The sequence below is a fragment of the Lissotriton vulgaris genome, chromosome 1_1 (assembly GCF_964263255.1).
Source record: "Lissotriton vulgaris chromosome 1_1, aLisVul1.2, whole genome shotgun sequence".
Taxonomy (NCBI): Eukaryota; Metazoa; Chordata; class Amphibia; order Caudata; family Salamandridae; genus Lissotriton; species Lissotriton vulgaris.
In genome coordinates, this window is record NC_141685.1 from 1,401,901,863 (window position 1) to 1,401,924,200 (window position 22,338).

Here is a 22,338-nt window from a genome sequence, read left to right on the forward strand (position 1 = left end):
AATCCTTTGCCTTGTAGCCAAGTTTTTTTCTTTTCTTTACGGAAATGACTATGAGTCAGGCGATCTGCCAAGTTTGGTGCTCGCCGATATGTTACTTCTGGAGCATTGCCCACAATCAGCCCAATGGTTGGATCTAATGTAAAAAATGTCCAATTCTTTTTTAGGATCTGTCTTATTTGAGGGGATTCTTTAGAAGATGTGGTTATGAATCCTATTGGTTAAATTTCTTGCTGTTTTTCTTTTGTTTCAACGATGGTGTTTTCAGAAATTGCTGATAGTAGGTCATTCCTATTTAACTTGTTTGCTCGCTCCCATCCATTCTTGATAGGTTTTTTAGAATACCCTCTCCTTTCAAATCTTTTTGAAGTGGAATTACTTTGTTGTAACCATTGACTCTCTTCTGAGCAAATTCTTCGCAGTTTTAAGAATTCACCGTATGGAATATTCTGGAAGAGGCATTGTTGGTGAAAGCTACTAGCATGCAGTGTTGCATTTGTTGCTGTCTTTTTCCTATGTAGCGTAGTTTGTATCTGATTGGCCTCAATGTAAATTTCTGTACCCAGAAAGATGACTTTTTTCACTTAGTTCATAGGTGAATTTAAAATTTGCAGGTGTGTTATTTAGAATTTCAAAATATGCTTTAAATTCCATTTCTGAACCGTCCCAGATGATCAACAGGTCATCAATGAATCGTACCCATAGTATGGTTTTATCCAGGAATTCGTCATTTTCTGCTTGCCGTGCCCATTTCTGCTCCCACCATCCCATGGTGAGGCAGGCAAAACTTGGACTAAAAGAAAAGCCCATCGCCGTGCCCTTCGTTTGGGCAAAAATCTCTTCACCAAAGTAAAAAACATTTTGATTCAAACACATCATGATCCTTTCTTCCAACATTTTGTTGTGTTGGGTATAGTGTATATTTCTTTCATTCAGAAATTGCAAGCTGTAATCCCAGTTTTGTGATCAATGTTTGTGTATAACGATATCACATCCATCGTTATGAGTTTGTATGTGGGTAACCAAGGGGTTCCATTCAGATTCAGTCATTTATATATGAACTTAATTTTGAAACAAAAGGCAACAAAAAATAGTCAATATAGTTGGCCATGGGTTCAAACAGGGATCCGTTAGCTGACACTATTGGGCGCCCTGGTGGTCTAGTGTGGTTTTTATGCACTTTCGGTAAGAAATACATGGTTGCTGTCACAGGTTGTTGAACTGTTAAATACTTCCATTTGTCATGATCAATTAACCCTTCATCCCGCCACTCTTTTAGTTTTATATCCAATTTTAGTATCATTTTGGCGGTTGGGTTAGATGTTAAACTGTCATAGTAGGTTTTATCACTGAGTTGTTCGGGCTACATCGATGTAGTCTTGCTTGTCCCATATACCGATGTTTGTGCCTTTGTCGGCCATTTTGATCTCGATTTTGTCATCTTGGCTCAAAGTTATTAAGGCATCTTTCTCATCAGGTTTAAGATTGTCCAGGTATCTCTGTTTCTTGAGTTTGTAAAGATCTTGTATAACCGCTTCACTGTATGTATTATTTTTATTGCAAGGTGGCATCTGCGGATAAAAATGCGATTTTGCTTTCTTTTGGCTCAATCCCGCTCCCAATTGTGTTATACATCTCCAAAGGGCATATGTTTTCATCAGCCCACAGGGGTTTTAATCACTCAGTTATTTACTGCTTCAATGATGAACTCACTCAAGACAATTGGTTCATGCACTACAAGACCCAGAAGGCCATTTTATGTGACCACGCCCTTGGAGGCAGGCACTTTAAATTACAGTGCATGTTGCATAATCATTATCAACAGATGCCATTGAGAAAGGGATAGGATTCCCGAAACCGGTTTGGCTGAAAAGAACAGATGGTGACTGTTTTCTCTGCGTCTCCTGTTGCAGTTGATTCCTAAATGAAATGGTTGCAAATTTCACCGATCTTGTGGCTTCTTCCTTCGAGGGCTTTGATGGTATATATATATATATATATATATATATATATATATATATATATATATATATATATATATATATTAGAACAGTTTTTCTCCGAGGGAAGAAAGTTGGCCACACCTTGAAAAACTCTTTTAAAAGGCTGCTTTATTAATAGAAAAACAAGCGACTTTGAGGCTATATATATATATCACACATTTTGATCAGCAAATTGAAGCCACACTCCCAAGCAGGTTAGGAACATCCTTTATTTAATGAAAGACAGCCAGCTTTGCATCCCATATTGAAGTCCTTTGGCCGACGCGTTTCGGAGAATTCTCTCTCCTTCTTCTCGGGCCAATGCGAGCACTTAATATGTTTTCTGCTGAAACTGCTGACCCTGCGTGATGTTTAAATGTCCCTTATTGGCCTCTCGTGTGCCATCAATATTCATATTCGGCCCATTGCACGCTGGTTAACGTAGTTCCACAATTTTGTGCATACTTTTTGCCCTCCAGTGGTATATATATATATATATATATATATATATATATATATATATATATATATATATATCACCTCCACAGTGGTTCCTATGCGGGAGTTGCGCAGCGCTCCTGTATGTGCGGTGTCCTGCGGCAGAACCAAGCCGCTATTATATTTACCAACTTTTCCAAACAAGGAAAATAACGGGTCGCACAGCCAACCTGGATTCCAACAGTGATCCTCTTTATTCTCAATATTTTCAAATAAGGGCAACAGGCGCAGAGATCTCTGCGCCTGTTGCCCTTATTTGAAAATATTGAGAATAAAGAGGATCACTGTTGGAATCCAGGTTGGCTGTGCGACCCGTTATTTTCCTTGTTTGGAAAAGTTGGTAAATATATATATATATATATATATATATATATGAATGACGCGAACTCCGTTATGCCCTGAAAACAGCTTCAGAACACCAACGAAACCAGGCCCAAATGGATAGTTTGCAAAAATTATTTATTTCATCCTTCGTGCAGAAAAACACGCCGCCATGACGCGTTTCGGGACCTCAGCCCCTTGATCGCATGACATGGTCCGGCATTACACCCATCATTTTAAAGTGCAAGTACATCATCAGCTGACCCCTCAGCCTGTGGACATAAAAAACAGACTTCAGCCTGGTTCAGGAATGAATACATCACATATCAAATGTAAAATTCCAATTGATTATACATGGTCCATGTAAATTTAGAAAACAACATGTACAAGTAAGAGAAAAACATTTCAAGGAAATTATTGCTCCTTTTCACAAACGTAAACTCTCTGTCCTCCTATCCCTCTCATGTTTGTTCCCATTAATTGAATTGATTAAAGTGTACAATCAATTAAAAGAATAAAATGAGTCCGTATATTTCATGTTAAAATCATGACTTAAAAATATACAATTCATACATTCTGTGCAAATTCGCTCTATTGTGTGCAAATTACGCAAATGGAAACAAAACATCCTTATCCTTCAGAGGAACTCATGTTTAAGGACCACCTTTCAAAATTGAGCCCCAGTGGGCATTATCAACTCCTGGAACCACTGCGTCCACACTGCTGTACACTGGTAGAAAGCTAGTGCACTTTAAATAGCTTTAACTAAATCATTGTTTAAATAAACAAAAACCCTTACCTAGTGGTTAAAATAACACTATACCTATCACCATCAAATTGAGTTAAAAAAGCCATCTTCATGTTCGACTTAGTTTCATTGATTAACAGTCCACTTAGGCTCCCCTACAGTATTAAATGTATTTGATGCTTTGAAAAAACCTCCTGATATTTTTTAATATCCTCAATACAAACATGAGTGTAAGTCTTCAGTTTGATTCAGACCGTTGGGGGTTTTAGAATTGAGCTCTAAGATGTAACAAGTCTCCAATACTCGCAGCCGGGCCTCTCTGTCACCCCCTCTTCGAAGGGGCGGGACCATATCTATAGCGTAATACCGTAGACATCCTACATCACCCCCATGGCATGAATTCACGTGTCTGGCCACAGGGTAAGTCTCATCCCTGTTACTTATTGCCCTTAGATGCTGCAAAATGCGCTTGTGAACCTGCAACTTCGTGCTGCCCACGTATCGCAGGCCACAAGCGCATTCCAGACGTACACCACAAAGTCTGATCTACAGGTGATTTTCCTTTTGATTGCTATCACCTCACTACTAAAGGGCGTTGTGTTGGAAGTACGACTCCTCCCTATCCTACACGCCTTACAGACGGCACATTTGATGAAGCCCTTGCTCTTTCCAAGCCAGTTGTCATCAGCCACTTCAGGACTACTACTCACCAACATATCGCTCATAGATCTGGCCCGACTGTATGTTATAGCTGGTCTATCAGCTAGGGTCCCCCCAATAACCGGATCTCCCTTGATGACCTGTCAGTTCTTGCAAATTATGTTGTGTATTTGTTTGTGCTGTCGGCTATAAGCTGTTATCAATCTAGGCTGACCAGACTCCTTATCATCTCGTGCCTGTGTTGGTACAGCACCCATTGTCAATTCATGCCCAGAGGTTTTATTGGCACGCCTCATGACACCCTCCACCATTTCTCTAGAATACCCTCTCTCAATGAACCTTTCCCTGCTTGCATTTTGGGCTCTAATACAATTTTCACCTGTACTACATATCCTCCTGATCCTTAGCATTTCCCCGTAGGAAATGCTCCGAATCAGGTGGGCTGGGTGATGGCTTGTGGCGTGCAACACCGTGTTGCCTACCTTCTCCTTACGGTGCAGGTCCGTTACCATTCTTCCGTTGGCAATGCTAACCTCCACATCTAAGAAGGTAACTTTTGAGCTACTGATTTGACCAGTGAATCTTAAGTTCAAGTCGTTTATGTTAATATCCAAAATGAACCTAGATGCCTCCTCCTCTGACCCCCTCCAAATAATGAAGAGGTCATCAATGAACCTGTATCAGGCTATGATGTTACTAGCCATGGTATTTTCATAGGTTCCCCCAAGGACCTGCTCCTCCCAAAGCCCCATGTGCAAGCACGCGTAGCTTGGGGAGAAGCAGGCCCCCATCGCAACTCCCCTCAGTTGTTGAAATATTTGCTTTTGAAACAGGAAGAAGTTGCTTTTGAGGCAGATCTCTGTCATCTCACTGATCATGTTGTTGTGTTGTAGCATGCAGGCAGGCCTGCGCTGCAAACAGTGTTTTACCGCCCTCAAGCCGTCATCATGATTTATACTGGTTACAAGGAAGTTACATCAAGCGTTAACAATAGGTAATCTTCCTACCATACAATTGGTCTAATCTTATCCAAAAAATCACCAGTATCTCTGATGTACGAGGGAAGAGCTCTCACATGTTCCTGCAGGAAATGATCAATATATCGGGAGGCATTCTCAAATGTACCCTGCCTGGCTGAAATTATAGGCCTACCAGGTGGTTTGGATAAATTCTTGTGAACTTTTGGAATCATATAGAAAACAGGGATTACTGGATCATTTGATTTGAGGAACTTCAGCTCATCCCCACTCAGTAATCCCATGCCCTTCCACGTATACAATCTGGTATGGAAAGCGTCCCAGGCCTGTCCAGCTGTTTTCCAATCGCTCCAACAATATATATATATTGGTTTGATTGATTGAAGGTTGTATGTTTTTAGTGGTAAACATTTTACAGCTAGTACTCTTTGCACACTACCTTCAATTACCAGGGCAATGGAAATGATGATGTACATATTAACATACCTGAAGAAGCATCTATCTTTTGAAAATAAAAATGACACATTATTTTCTTACAAACATATAAATTATTTTATTTACAAAACCATGTTAGAAAAAATGGAAATGGAAAAAATTAATCTTGCATTACAGAATAAAGCCAGGCCAGACATGGTTGCAAAGCAGTATCATGCAGTATCATGCAGACATGTTTTATAATTTTTTTCAGAAAAAAAAATGTGGCACTTGTTTTGAGTTAGGCAGAATGTACCCTGCTGCCCTGGTGGATTACAGATGGACATTTTTAGAGATCTCCGCCTACCTGGTGGAGAGTTTCTGCATTACCATAGGACCAAGAACCACGGCAACCTCTCTGAAAGCATGCTTTGCTGTGTAAGAGCCATGTTTCCTGCACAGCAAATATTTTAAGTTTTTCAAAATTATACACCCAAAGTGCGAGATTTTAAAAAAACAACAATCAAAATATAAAAACCACTGACACACTTGGAGTTTTCTCCCAACATATGGAGACAGTTTGATTAACTCTAAATAAGAACAGATGTGCTGAGAGTTCGGCAAATGGGGCATTCCACTATATATGTGGTGAAGTACCAAGTTCTCCAAACTTTTAATTACTCTGTAAAACTGTAAGCTACATAATTCACTTTTTTGTCTACTTTTGAGATTTTTCCAGCTTTCAACTTTCACAATGAATGATTTCTATAGTGCACAGCTTTTATAAACAAGGAAATACTTTGTTACAAAACACAGAATGCATTAAAGTAAGCACTGCCCAACAGGGGTCAGGTCACATAAATTGCTGCGTGGTAATTCTGCACCAGCATTAAAATATTTATACCATCAATTCATGCAAAACACAATGTTTGCACTGATCAATTATTGCCAATTTCACATTTATATTATTCATCATTGCCCATTTTACTGCAAAATTGCACAGCATTGTTGGAAAATCGTTTGATGCAACTGCAAACTTATCTAATACCAGTATAAATTTTATGTGAGCTGGATGCAGTTGTTAATAAATCTTCTCTTGATCCAGTTATTGAATCTGCTTAATGACTACCCAGCCATACCAGTGTCACACTTTCCTGTAATTTCCCAGTTACCCTTGTAACAAAGTGGGGCGGTAACAGGAAATCAATTTGTTTTACAGGCCTTTACTATGAACAAGAATTATTAAAATATGTGGCATGAACAATTCTGTAGAAAAGTCAATGTGCTTTACATATAATTCTTGCTACAGTAGAACATAAGGCATACAAGTGAATTAAGCAATATCAGTTAGCAAACAGGCTTCTTCGTTGTGTGTTTTTTTGAACTGTCCAAGTGCTTCAAAGGAAAACCAAACCATAAAGATAGTGAAGGGAAAGAACGCCATGAATTAATGTAGCAGTGCTAGAGCTGGATTAACAGAAAAAAACATTTGCACACTTTGTCAGTACAAAAATTAAATTTGCATAAATTTATCAGTGCAAAACTGTGTTTTCCACTGGCCAGTCTGGACAAAAGAAGTTTGCCTTGAGGTTCAGATTCCAATATTTTTGGACAAGTGTAATCAAAGTTGTAAATGAGGGCACAACATAGTACTTTTATGAACTTCTAACTTCGCAACAAATCACCAGAATATATGATTTTATAGAACTGACAATATATATCAGATATGTGTGTTAGAATGAACCTTTTTACTATCACTGCAACTTGTTCCATGTCTCCTCCAATATCAAAATTCATGATACATTAAACACAACATTGACCAAGTTCCCAAAAGCAAACTCGACATAATTGCGAAAGTTACAGATACATACAAACACACGGTACAGACAAATCAGGGGCTAGTTTATTATTTGGGCCATGGAGGGGAGTTCAGCACTGCTTCACGAGGGTCAGATCCATCTTCAGTTTTTCCAATATTAACGGACTATACAAATGATTTTGATTATATTGATTGTATTTATAGTTATCCCATGTGGTTGTAATGAAAATCAGGCTTTTACACTGCTGAAAAAATGTTTTGCCTTATCTCTGTGTGCTTCACACCTTTTCTGACCCACAATTACGGCTGCATTTTAGAAGCAATGATCTAGAGCTATCAGAAACACAACAACTGCTATTCTATTGGTAATGCACTGTCAGCCTCACCCTCTCTCAACTCATCCATCAATGCACTGTACTGCATGTGTTTTTTTGCACTGTGTGGGGAAGTTAAGGCAGATGGTGCTTGTTTTGAAAGCTTCAGGACACCAGACGTAAACGAATCCAGTTGTTACAACTTGAGCCCAGTAACTCTTGATTGCTCTGGAACTTCTGAAAATGATGTCTAGGGCATATAATGGGGTGTTCTGCCAAATATGTATCTGTTGGATACTTTCATGAAGAAAATGGAATTTTGATTTGAATTCCCCAAAACGAGTATTCTATAGTATTTGCTAGAATCTTCCAAATGCTTAATGAAATCTACTTTTAATGAAGGTTCTCCGCCGATAATCACTAGCGGTCACATACTGGCTATTGGTACGTTTAACAAATTCTTACAGATGTTTGTTGATTAAATGTTTAAAGTAACAGATGCCCTGTGTTATATTACCTATTTTGCGCTACCTCTTGGCTTCCTCCAAACCCTTTATACATGCTATGCTTAAGATGTTCTTAACCTCATTAGCTTAGAATGCAAAAGTCTCATGGATGCTTAAATCATTTAGTAGCAGCACAACTAAGAAGTCAATTCTACATTTTTTGCAAACACACATTTACAAAATAAATGATGACAAATAGCACATGCCTAAATAAGACTCGGAGCACTTCTGGTAGCAACAACTGATCTAAAATCTTCTGCCAAGAAATAGCTAGGAAACAAAAAAGGGCCAATGAGGATTAAAATAGTCTCAAACTCTGCTTTTCAAGGCGTTCTATTGCAAGTGAAACTGGAACGCGTTTATCAATAATGCTCCACAGGTGAAACAAATTGTCCCCTAAATATGTTGCACACTGAGGAGGAGCTTAGCGCGCATACAAGATGGTCGCTTGAGCACAGGGCTCCCCGGACCCTCGCCACTCTCCGCAATTTATCCTGATGATATCCTGACTTCTTGGACCGATTCTCGAAGATGAACCTTGACTGAGTCCATAACTCTTTTCAGAATTTAAATCGAACTTGGGCAGCCGAAACTACATCGTTTTGAACTTTTGGGGCCCACCTGGAGGCGAGCCAGGGACTTGGCGACTTGCGGATCCGGGACGAAGTTGAACAACGGCTGTGGGGTCTCCTTGGTAGCCCTACCTCAACTTTCGGTTTCGTTTCTGGATCCTGGCATGGTCTGATTGAGAGACCGTTTCGCTCAGTTGGGAACCTAGCCAGCCTCCATCTAGTGTAAGCACGGCTTCATCATCACAGCCTTTTGGGTCAAGTCGTGACTTTGTCTTGGCCGTACGAGCCAGCTTTTGTGGTTTGTTGGTGCCCGGCCTGCCGGAGGCCATTTTCACCAGGTCTCGCGGGCCCCTCTGGGGCGCATCTTCCAACATGGCGGGCAGGGGTGAAGCAGAGAAGCGGAAGACCAAGACGCCGCTTCGTGGGGGACGGGTCCAGACAAATGTTATGGACCGGTACACTCAAGCCAAAGGATCCCCCGGGCTCTCCAGCCGTACCCCGGAGGACGCCAGAGAGGACCCGTCCGCTCCTGTCGATTTGTCCCTGCAGGACATTATGGGCGCCATCACCAACATGAAGGAGACCATCGGCCAGCAATATGAGGCTCTGGCTCGTAAAATTGACACGTCGCCATTGATGTCACTCTGATCAGGGCCGACCTGTCCAAGACCATTGAGAAAGTGAAGTCATTGGATCTGAAGACTTCCAGCCTCATGGCCGATGTGTCGGAACTCCAAACCGAACTTGGCAATTTGAAATCGGCCAATGACCTGATGTCCCATCGGCTGGAGGATTCTGAGAACAGGGCAAGACGCAACAACATTCGCGTCATAGGTGTTCCAGAAAATCCCGAGACTCACTCAGTTGACCTCCTGGTTGAAGATCTAGTCCTGAACCATCTTGCCCCTTCGGCAAGCCTCGTGATCGTTGTGCGTCATACAGACCTATCTCTCTATTGAATGCCGAGCCGAAGATTCTCGCCAAGGTCCTTGCTAATCGTCTACTCACTGTAATTTGTGACCTGATCCATCCGGATCAATCCGGTTTTATTCCGCACCGGAACACTGCTCTCAATTTACGGTGCTTACATGGCGTTCTCGCTAGGGCGCAGTCTCTTCCGGAACCGGCCATCTTGGCTTCCTTGGATGCCACGATGGCCTTTGTCACGATAGAATGGCCATATCTTTGGGCCACTCTGGCGAAGTTTGGTTTTGGTGCGGAATTTATCAGTTGGGTGAGACTTCTATATACGGATCCGCTGGCTCAGGTTGTCGTCAATGGTAGAGTGTCCCAGTCCTTTGCTTTCGGGAGGGGTACTAGGCAGGGGTGCCCGCTGTCCCCCCTGCTCTTTGCTCTTGCTCTAGAACTGCTTGCAGCCTGGCTCCGATGGGAGCCGTCGATAAAGGGCATTCAGTGGGCCCCCGATTTTGAAGACCGTGTCTCGTTGTACGCCGACGATATCCTCTTGTACCTCACTTCCCCTCGTAAATCCCTTAACGTCCTATTCGACGTTCTCACTTCTTTCGGCAAGATCTCCGGTTTAATCATTAATTGGTCTAAATCGTGTGTGTATGTCATCTCGGGCGGCCTTCCCCCCTTGCCGAGTAGGTTTCCATTCAAATTTCACAATCCGGCTTCAAGTATTTGGGAGTCTATATATCGTTAGACCCAGCTGCCCGCTACGAGCATAATCTCCTTCCTCCTCTCCGATGATTGAGGTTGGACGTGGCTCGGTGGCGTAGAATGCCGTTGTCGCCACTCGGTCGAGCGGTACTCTTTAAAATGATGTCGCTGCCTCGATTCCTCTACGCGCTTCAGAACTCTTTCGACATTTTTACGGCGGCTTACTTTCGGGAGGTGGAAGGTTTACAGAGGAGGCTTGTTTGGGACGGTCGCGCACGCATCGCTCTTGCAAAACTAACTCTCCCCTGGTATGACGGGGGCATCCCGCTCCCGGACATCAGGAGGTATTATTGGGCCTCCCAGTTGTCCGCCATCAACCATGCCACGTATGCACCCGGTCCGAATCCGGCTTTCGAGATGGATAAATATCAGTTGCCCAGTGGTAACTTCAACAGAGCGCTCTACTCTCGGACGGCGGGGAGGAACCTAACGGGACCCACCAAGATTGCTGTGCGTGTGTGGAAAGATGCCAATTCGGCCTTGGGATGGAATGATCGGTTGACACGAGCGACCCCTTTGTATGCTTCTGAAAGACTGGGATGCCTCTGGACAACGAAAGGTTTTGAGAACTGGGATATGATTGGCATTAGTAGAGTGGGTGATCTCTGGGTGAAGGGCGCGGTGAAGACCTTTGCGATGCTTCAAAGTGAGTACGAGTAGAGTGATCGGGAGTTCTTCAGGTATGCACAGGTTCGCCACGCTTTGCTGTCTGTCTTCACAGCTGGTGTTACTGTTCCTGAATCTTCCCCACTCGAGGACCGTATACTTGACGGTCATCTGCCCGATAATACGATCTCCTTGATTTATAAGAAATTAATTAACAATTGGGCAGATCTCCTTGTGTGTCTCAGGGAGGTCTGGACCGGAGACGGGTTGGAGCTGGACGACGAGGACTGGCAGTCTGCACTATCCTCCCGGAAAGAGGTCGCTATTCCTGCCCGTCTCCGTCTCGTCCAGCTCAAAATTCTTCATTCTGTGTATATTACGGGTCCTCGTTTGGTTGCTATGGGCTTCTCCTCGGATGGGTTGTGTAAGCGCGGATGTGGAATGAGTGTCACCTTTCTTCATATCATTTGGGAGTGTCGTGAGGTGGCGGCGTATTGGCAACGTGTGCATGCAGTAATGGAGCGTGTCACCGGGGTCTCTCTGCTGCCTGAGGCTCGTAGATGTTTGTTGAATGTGTGGGAGCCGAATAATTACAACGTTGCCCAGGCCCGGCACTTGGGAACATGATCGCAAAAAGAGATATTGCGCAGCTGTGGGGTTCCCAACGGCCTCCCACCGTGTCGGTATGGAAGGAGAATATGGACTGGTGCATGTTTAGAGAGAAGACGGTATACTTGGCTAGGGGCAAGCCTAGGGCGTGGAGTAAAATTTGGGGTCAATGGAACGCCTACCGAGGGAACATCTGTAGGCCCCCTTTTGAAGACACTCCGGACATTTCTCTGTCCCCCTGATCCTGAGGTTCTTGAAATAATTCACTCCTTTTTCCTGATTGTCTGACTTCCCCACTGCCTCCCCCCCTAGTCATCTCTATTGCCCTCCTGATTCGCTATCCGGTACTGCAGGTCCCCCCCATCGGAGCCCGACATCGTCTAAAACGCTTTTCGCCTTGAGTTTTGTTCTTCTCTTTTTCTCTTTGTTCTTTTTCTAAAAAATTAAAAACATCTGTATCCTGACTACATCCTGTGTTGCTGAAATTGTATCCTGTACTCTGCTGGACCGCTAAGGGATCAGTCGCTGCTTTGTGATGTCATATACTTGCTTTACATGTACTAGCGGCCGGCCCCTGTGGTTGTAGGCACATACTTGTAATGATATTTTTTTGCACAATAAAGTTTTACAAAAGAAAAAAAAATATGTTGCACACTGTGACTATGTGGTGTCCCTGTATAGACCATGGCATTTGAAGTAGAAGTAAGCAAAAGTGACTTTTCTGTACTTAAACCAATGAGAAAAGAAAGGACATCAGTAAAGCTATTGCATTCAAGATAGTGAAGGGCACAGTACTAGGTAACTTTAGATAAGCGGAACCAAGGAATATTTCCTAAATAGAGCAATTTATCAATATATTGACATACAGAGTTACAGTCCACCAGTCCACCTTCATTTACAACTTGGCAATCTATCCCTAAACCAGGAAAAACCAGAACATCACCAGAGAAGAGGAAAGATGTAGCTAAATGAGCAAATTTGAACACCCATCCAATGCCAAATCACATCACTCAAATATAGAGGTCAGCTTTTCATTTTCAGTTTAGTCTGATGTCAAGATCGCAGACTGTGTAAAAGAAATGGACTGAAGGGGATGAGCATTCAGGTAGTCACTATGTTAGGCACCTAAAGATGTTCCTTCACTGCCTGCCTGTTTTTCAATAAACAGTGTCGAAAGAAAACATTAGATGCCACCACAGAAATGGAGAATTACATGATTCATGAATACTTAACAAAAAGATCTGGACTACGGAAAAAGTGCTCTTTGCAGGGTGCGGAACTCACCTCCTCGGACGACTACAGACCACACAGAACGGCGCAGCCAACTTGCCCTGGATCTCCCTAGACAAACCCACATCACACACCCTGCAGGGAACTCCACTGACTTCGGGTAGAGAAAAGATGGCAGTTCAAACTACTGACCCACCATTAACCCATGAGACACCTCCAAACCACTTCCCTCTCTCTAACCTTCACCCTCCGCATTTGAAGTAGCCGATGCGGAGGTCGCTATTTCTCCTACCTAGCAGCGAAGACATGGAACGAGCTACCCTTTCATCTCCAGACCTCCTACTTTCTTCCAAATTTTAGAAAATACCCGAAGACCTGGCTATTTGGCTAATCAACTGGACCCTGCCAGTGCCTGAATACCCTCAAGGTTGATAAGCTGTGCTCTACATATCTACTGGCTGATTGACTATCACCTAAACAGTCCCTAGAATATAGATTGTCAGGTTTAACACTTTTACAGTATGAGAAGTGCCTAGTCCCCTTGCTCCTTTTCATGGAGGACCCACATAATGTCTACATTGAGGAATGTCCCTTTCTTCTTTTACAAACAGATGGAAAAAAAACAGAACAAAGATTTCAAGAAGTCAGTAGGTCCCTAGGAAGAAAGTGCTCAAAGAAGAAAGTACCTTGTCTTAACTGAAAAGGACATAGTATTCCTCTGTAAATAACACCTTTATCTAATGCATATCACCTTGTTGAAAGTTTCCTTGTGATATACTCCTCACACAAACACAGACAGGGAGAAGGCTAAGATACCACACAGGAAGGTTGTACTGTTAGCCCTGTTGATAGATGTAGCTATTATGCATCATTGAGCTGAGGCACCTGTCACAAGCTAAGGCACACACTGGAGGTGAAACAATGCAACCTACATAGGCCTTGATAATGGCAAATTAGAACTGGTCTAATCAGAATGTAGGCTACCATCACAATGTCCTTGTGTGCCAGAAAGCTTGATGCCTGAGGATGAAGAAGTGTCTGGGCTAGAACCACCTCCATAGATGGACCACCTCTTAGAGGGAGACAGTTCTTTACACTTCTAGGTATACATGGCACATTCACTAAGTGCTTGAAATTCCGGACTTTACCATATAAGTCTTTGTCCACAGCAAAATCCCTATCCTACTTAGAAACAGAGAAAGGAAAGGCACCTTACTCCTTACCTGTATGTCCTGTTAAGTCCTTAACATGGTCCCAAGATCTTGTTTGATGTCAAATGCTGCAATAGCTCTGGGGCTAGTGGCATCCCCAGATCCATAAGTTCAGAGGGGGAAGATGCAGATTCAAGAGGTAGAAGTGGAGTATGAAAAGTCACTCGAGACAATAACGACTGCTTAGGCAAAGGGTGAAAGGTACATTGGCGAAGCAATATAAATGGAGTCTACGAGAATCCACATAAAGGCCAACAGGACCCACATAGGGAGTCAATGCCAATAATTTCTGGCATATAGGTGTCAAAATATCTGTTTATGAAGTTCAAGTATTTGTCTCATGAGCATAGAAGTGAAACTGGGTCTGGTAACTTAGTGTAGTAATGCGTCCACTTTAGTGGCCTGTGTTTTACCTCATGGTCACAGGTTCAAATCCCGTTGGGCCCACTCTCCCTTGCATCCTTCTGAGGTCGATAAAAAGAGTACCATTGAGTTGGGTAACAATAAACATCTGTTATTCAGCGCCAAGATGGCCACGGGTGAACATGCACTTTACAAATACATGTTATGTTATATTACTGCAATAATTATCGTTTTATGGTACTCTAAGATTTTCTTCAGAAGATGGAGTGAAGATGACAGTCTGAGGATGAGGAGACAAGATGAGGCTAATCTTTTCAGAGTCCCCGTCCTTTGGATACTGTCTTCGGTGAAATCCTGCTTCTCGTTGTTCAGATTAAGGAAGTCTAGGGCTCATGGTCCTGTCTAGGCAGAAATAAAAAGGTTTTATCAGAATTCTGAGGCTCACAGTTCTGTGACTGGCTCTGAATCCTGTGATTACCACTTATTCTTAGAATGACTGAAGAATAAATGATGTGTATCACCTGGGCAATGGAGACATCTAAGACTACTAGCCCAGCAATTATTTTAGCCTCAACCAGTAACTCCCCCAAAAAAGGTCAAAGAAAGTCTTTCTTGGATGGTACCACTGGGGTTGCTATTCACTTTGTGACTGGAGAACCGAGATATATTGGCAAGCTCACAAAGCTCTTGCTAGAATACAATGGGGTTGAACCTGAGTGAACCAGCAGCATGGCCAAAGATGTGTTTTCTACTGCTGCCCTCTTGGCCAAAATGCTTTATTTCAAGCTGCAGGGATTCAGGAAGAGAACAAGTGTAAGACTGCTGAAATTGCTAAGTGCCCCTGTGTAAAGCCAAAGCAGCACCTCAGTGTTACCACTAGAAAGGGAGCAGCAAGGACATATGTCCTTTGCCAGTCTAGGCTCTGGGTCTAAAGGATCAGTCACTGAAGATGGGGTCGCTCACATTCAGCTTTCAGTTGATAAATACATGTAGCTCAGTAGAAGTGGCACTCCAAGCAACGGTAGAACAGCAAATGATGGCCGCATACAGAAAACTTATAACTAAGGGAGGCACTCGTTGAACCCTGAAAGATGAGGCACTGGGAGCCTAAGACAAAGAAATGATCAGGCCCCTGATAAAGCTTAGGAGATGTAAACATGTGCTTACGTACTGGGTTGCTGTCTGAGGACAGAGAGATGGGGGTGGTATCAATCCCTTCTAGGTAAACACAAACTGTATATATATATGTATGTCCTGTTTCCATAGTGTGAACCTAGTCAAAAGGCAGTGGAGCACTGTACAAGGTCAAATACAAGCAAAACGTCAAACGTTAACAAGTGATAAGAGAGGTAGCTAGGTTGTGGAAGGTTAATGCATCATGATGTAGAGTTCTTTAAAGAGGAGCATCTTCAACTCCTGCCTAGATTGGAGCAGTTTGGAGTAGTCCTGAAAGTTTGTTTCAGATCCTGGGTACATAGATGGAAAAGACCTGATGCTTTTTTACCTTTTGTTTGTCTGTGCAGACCAGAGATGGTGAACATGTCTGCAAAACATGTGGGATACTGGTTGTGATGGCTTTGTGAATTATGCAGCTGGTTTGAAGACGGTGCTGGTTGGCAAGAGGAGCCAACGTAGTTCGAGCATGATGGATGTGATATGCTCTGGCATATAGGATGCCCTTCAGGTGTGCAGTGTGGAGTCTGGGAGGCCACAGAGCAGGGCATTGCCACCATTGAGCCACACAAGCGTACAATGGCTTGAACAGCTGTTCTGAAGTTTCTTTTTGAAAGAAAGATTTTCATTTTCTTCAGAAAAGAGCTGGTACCAGGCCATCTTTGTTTTTTAACAGTATGGTCCTTGAAGGTGAGGTTGGTGTCCAGGGTGAATCCAAGTGACTTAGCATTTGATGAAGGTTGCAGTTTGAAGCCTTCAAGGTGCATGTCATTGAGCCAGGTCTGTACTGCTTCTTGTTTGAATTGTGCCTTGGTTAGGTTGAGTTATAGGTAGGCCCCAGACATCCAGGTCTGGGTAATTTGCAGGCAGTGTTTGAGGCATTGGAACTTTAGATCCGAGGAGACTTTCAAGTAGAACTGTGTGCCAGCGGCAGACTGGGGAATCTTTCTGCTGTTATCTGTGAGAAGAGCACCAAGCGACAACATGTAGAGGCTGTACTTGACAGGAGACAGTATGGAACTCTTTGGTACTCCACAGGTGATAGGGATCTTTTGCGAACTGGAGGTGCCGGCGTGAATAAACTGGTGATGGCCGGAAAGGCAGGAGGAGAATCAGTCAAGGACACTGCTAGTGAAACCCTTTCGATTCTCCAGGGTGCATTTGTCGGTAGGTTGGTCAACTGTTTTGAAGGCAGCTGAGAGGTTCATTAATATCAGGAGACATGAGTCTTCATCTGTGATCAAGAGGGCCTTTTCTATGATGGGTGAGGCAGGTGTCGCTATGCTGCTGCATGATCTAAATCCAGGCTAGTAGTCATGCAGGAGATGGTTAGCACTGATGTGATCTTGGAGTTTAACATAGACTGATTTTTCAATATTCCTGCAGATGAATATAAGTGAGTGATGGGTCAGTAGTTGGTGAGGTTATCAGGTCCTACAGCAGGTTTCTTTAGGAGTGGAAGGATCTGGCCTGCTTTGAGAACTTCTGGAAAGATGCCTAGACTGGTGGAGGCACTGATAATAGTGATTCGGGGCGAGATAGCATTCTAATAGAGAGCTTTGATGAGTAACGGGGATAATATATCTTCCCTAGAAATGGCTTTGAGGGTGTGAATATGTTGATGAGATCTGAGAGAAAAGGCTGATAATTAAGGGATTCTATGGGAAGAGGTAGCTGTAAGAGAGAACGTGTGTGCTTCAGTTGGTGCGTGGATGTTCAGATAGTTTTCTCAAAAAGTTTTGAAGTTGTTTAGAAGCGTGTTGACCTTGTATGTGGGGTTTATAGGGTGGTAGATGAGTACAAGCATTAGGTTGTCTTTGGAGAAGTCTTTTCAGGATCTGACATTTTGTTCTTGCCTTTTGTGTTGACCTTAGTTGTTGGTAGCACGCTGAGTAGAGAGATAGGAATGGCGAAGTTGTCTGTACTATCCAGGGTTATGGGTGGCTTGCTGGTGATGTTGAGAAGGTAAGGCCGAGGATGTTGCCTTTGGAATGTGTTGTTTGTGTGACATGCTGTACCACATTCTGTTTGTTGATGAGGTTGAAGAGGGTGTCTCTGGATTTTTTTGGGCTTGTGTTGTCTTGAAGGTTGAAGACACCCAAGTGGGTGGTGTGAGCATGCTGAATGGACGAGGTGGTGGGGAGATCTGAGAATTCAACAATAAGGTCCTTATTCTGCCTGCGAGGCACGCAGATGAGATGGAGGTGGCCGTCTGAGTTGCAAAAAGTGGGAAATGGCATGTCAGCAGCTCCATGGAGTTGAGTGTCACTTGGTTGCCTAGGGTGCAGGTCCAGGAGGACTTATGAATGACAGCAAGATCTCCCCATCTTTTAATGTGCGCGGTCCACATGATGTTTGCTGTAGTCTGTGGGAAGAAAGATGTCTAAGATGTGGAACTGTGTGCCATCAAGCTTGTGAAAGGTAATGAGGTCTGCAATATCTGGTGCTGCAGAGGGAGTTTTAATGATCATGAACTGGAATGTGTGTTCTGTAGTTGAGTGTTTGGATCTTCCTGCTCTCAGTGTGATTGGCAGCATGGGGTACTGGATGAAGCACATGATATCTTACCCTTTAGGTTTTGGTGGACCACTGGTTCTGCAAAGCCCTATCTACCCCTAACCGTCCTAGGCAGGCAATGCACTTGTTTGGGTCAGCCCTTTGATGGGGACGCTCAGGCCCAAGGAGGACAAACTTCACTGTCGGATAGGGCATAAAAGCTGATCTTTTTTCACAGCTTTAGCATGAGCTTTTGGTTGATTCTCACAGAGGGGACGAACAGCTTGTTCCCTTTTGGACTGTCAATGTGTAACAGTTACTGAGGCCATAGGAGTTTAATATGTGCAAAACATATTTTGAAAACAAGCCATTCTCTGCAGTGACACACTGGTTGTAGTTTTTAACTGCAGATGTGCAGTGACTCGTGTTTAATGGTTCTAGGTTTAAAATAAATAATATTTATAAACAAAGGAGGTATAGTCGCTTCACCTAGTGGAGTGTTTTTGTATTCACTTATAGATCTTCCACAGGGAGCTCTGTGCCTTGCTCAGTGGAGAGAATTCCTGGAATCGGTTATATTATGGATGAATGCTGATATTTTCTTAAATACTTACATGATCTACCTTACAGTGTTTGGAGACTTACATATTTTGAAACTATAAGAGATGGAAGGTGCTGAAGAACCCAGTATTGTGATTTAGCCCTGAGCACCATAGAGGACAGCAGAGTAAAGTTTATGCTGGTAAGTATTACTGCAAGAAAAGAGACAGGTCATGTTCAACGACCTGACTAGAAACATGTTTAAGAGAAGATACAATGCTCGGCTATTTAGGAAAATGTTATGTCATACCTACAGCCTCAAAACCACAAACCACACAAAGCTGTAGTGAAGATTCATCAGCATGTTATCTCACCTTAACTTAGGGTAGGGGCAGGGGTAGGATGGACATGGGGAGGGAATTGATTTAAATTACCCTAACATTAAGAAAAAACAGGGCTTTGTTGATTGTTACAGTCCAGTACCCACTGACACTAGAAACATGACATGCTTATTGCTCTCTCTCTTGTCATCAACAGTTGTGTTTTTTTTAACTTTAGATGTATGGAGTCCAAATAAACGCATTCATGTGATGGCATTGAGCATCTTCTGTGTTCTTCTGTGCTGTCTTTCCACCCTTTCGTTTCTTACTGAGCCTCCTCTGTTGAGGTCATTACACTGTAGAAAACTCTTTAGAATATCGGGATTCAATCTGATCTTCTGAAATTTAAGAAATCGTTAACAACTTGGTTGATTCCTGTCTGACAAGAATATTTCACTTTTCTCAAAACCACAACATTTTATAGGTGGTCACTGTGCTGTGTAAATAAAAGAAGTGAATTAAACCGAAACTAATCCTGAAGCCACTTTAACATATTAAATATACTTGAGGAACACAGAGAGCAAAAAGAAACACTACACAATAAGTGGTTTAAATGTATACCCTATCTGAAATTCCAAATGTATTGTGTAGTGACAATGTTTTAGTTCTCTTTTATGTCACACTGTAAGGTTTTGTTTCATTCCACTTTCAGACGAAAGGTTAATGTACATAATATGTTCCTACCATGTAACGGTGAGTGCACTCAGTGGCTTTCTTGTGGGAACCCTTTTCAAGCATGTGATGTCTCCGCGATCATATCATATCTTCACACTTGGCGAAGGCACTAAAAGTATTGCATAATACATTTTATGGTGATGAATAAGTCTCTGTAACCTCTTATTTAGGTTTCCCCTTACCAAACATATATGCTTCCAGTAGGATCAACAAAAACATCTGGGAATATTTAGTAGCAATACACAAATTCACCGTTCACAGTGAAGTGAATTAATTACATAACATAAGTGCAGCGTAATGATTAACGCATATCCTTTGCTGGATCTATGTAAGCAACAAATACAATATTTCAATATTTTGTAGTGAAATACTGAATTTACACTGTTCTATTAAACAAAAGTAGCTATCCATGTGGAACAATTACGAAAAGGAAAATGACAAAAAAATAACCCAATTAGCAAGGCAGATTTAGAAAACACCAAAGGTTCTTGCATCATTGTGTTTTTTAGAGAAGATTGAAAACCATAGAACAAATTCAAAACTGGAGACAAATGGAAAATAAAAGTTGGTTCAAGTGGGTTGCTGGTGAGTATAGACACTGGATGGCCATCTGCTCTAGTCAAGGAAGAGGCAGAACTCTCTCAGTCCATTGCGAAGTCTTCTAAAAAAGAAAAGAATTCGATTTTAACAAAGAAAAAATATTTGCCTTACACCTGTTTTGAAACAACTCAATGATTAAAATTATGAACATCGCTAATCGATAGCATTCAGTAGTTTTGCAGGGAAAGGGATCTTTGGTAGACCGATACATACCAAGCAGGAACATATTAATCCTGAACAGAGAAAAGATCCAATGATTGAGGTTCCTTTCGACCTCATGAAAGATTGATGGGTAGAGTGAATCATCTTATCAACTGGTACCATCCGATGGGCCTTACGAAACACAGGGACTGGCAAGATCTCTGGCCGAGGTGATAGACTTGATGACAATTCCATAGTTTAAAAATATACAGATGTCTTAGCACCCATATTATTGGAGGTATGTAAATGAAGCCCAAACTGCTCATTCACTTCCTGGTTCATTATAAGAGCTGTGATCACAGTACTGCCCAAGATTCTAAAAGGGCATCTTGAACGTGATCCGTGCTGACATCTTTCAATTATAAATGTCTATAACAAAATACTGTGAAAGATTCTGGTGAACATTCTTTTAAGGGTCACTGGTACCAAATATTAACTAACTATTCATGATTATAGAATGTCTGAAGGACAGCCAGATATCATACGCATAGCCAATTTAGAATCTCTCAAAACATTTGTTATACTGGACTTGCAACACATGCAGGGGGGTCTTAAATCACACTGGAATGTGACACTTTTATCTCATGGGTTTTTCTGCTGTATTCAAGTGTCTCAGCAAAAGTTTAAACCAACAACATAATAACAAATGTGTTGTAGATACCTTGAGGCATGAGACTAGGTAGCCCTGTCTTACTGCTAATCTCTGCACTTGTACTTTAACATTTTGAAAGAGTAACAAGGGGATCTAAAACCTTTTGTTTCTTTATATACAGATGACATCCTACTGTTCATGAAATAGCCCGAATTTGTTTTCATAAGTATTTGAAACCAGTGAGCAGTTTTGGAAGACTTCAGGTTTTCAGGTGAACTGAACGAAATCAATCTTATATTCTTTGCCTGGCTCTGATGTAGCACACTGGAAGAATAGACCACTGATACTAGTCTGACCTCTTTAAATATCTGAGTGAGTGGAATAGCTGTGATATGAGCACTGTGTAAGAAGATCCTGTGGAGGGTCTTGCTTCAGACCAAAGATGTGTATCGTGTCAAGAAAGTAGTTTCTTTTAAGGAATATGCCCATGGAGCTACCTGATACATACACTAGCAGCTGGATTCTCTCCTACTACACAGGAAGGGCAGCCCAACAAGCACCTTCTGTGCTCACACTGTCATAGGTAAGTGTTGTAATATTGATGTCACATTTCAAGATCATTTACTGTGTATCACAATAACAATATTTAGTGTCTTGGGGGTCTGAATACAACATGGATTTATTCACGTTATCACTGCTGAGGTGGTTCCTGTCTCACCAATTGTCATTATCACTACACGCGAATACAGTATCAGATTAGCTGGACAACTATGTATACACACCACAAATGAACTGGGCAATAACCAGAACGGAGGAGCATAATCATGGCAGAACACTGCATTATACTCTATCTCCTTGATGTATGAGACAATACAGACAATAGAAGTGACAGGTCCACTCTATATCTATAACACACACACACACACACACACACACACACACACACACACACACACACACACACACACACACACACACACACACACACACACACACACACACACACACACACACACACACACACACACACACACACACACACACACACACACACACACACACACACACACACACACACACACACACACACACACACACACACACACACACACACACACACACACACACACACACACACACACACACACACACACACACACACACACACACA

The 22,338-nt window shown here is 42.4% G+C and overlaps 1 protein-coding gene across 3 annotated transcripts in view; it reads right to left on the reverse strand.

Annotated features, from left to right (window-relative positions):
* Positions 1-5,711: 5,711 nt before the first annotated feature.
* ATXN7L1 (ataxin 7 like 1) overlaps positions 5,712-22,338 on the reverse strand; it is a 423,903-nt gene continuing 407,276 nt past the window's right edge. For 2 of the 3 annotated variants that reach the window (XM_086967079.1, XM_086967084.1), the window contains exon 9: positions 5,712-20,435. In XM_086967079.1, the coding sequence (XP_086823205.1) occupies positions 20,394-20,435 (42 nt within the window). In that variant the 3' untranslated portion in view covers positions 5,712-20,393. The remainder of the gene's footprint in view (positions 20,436-22,338) is intronic. The other variant, XM_086967089.1, reaches the window with a different exon arrangement.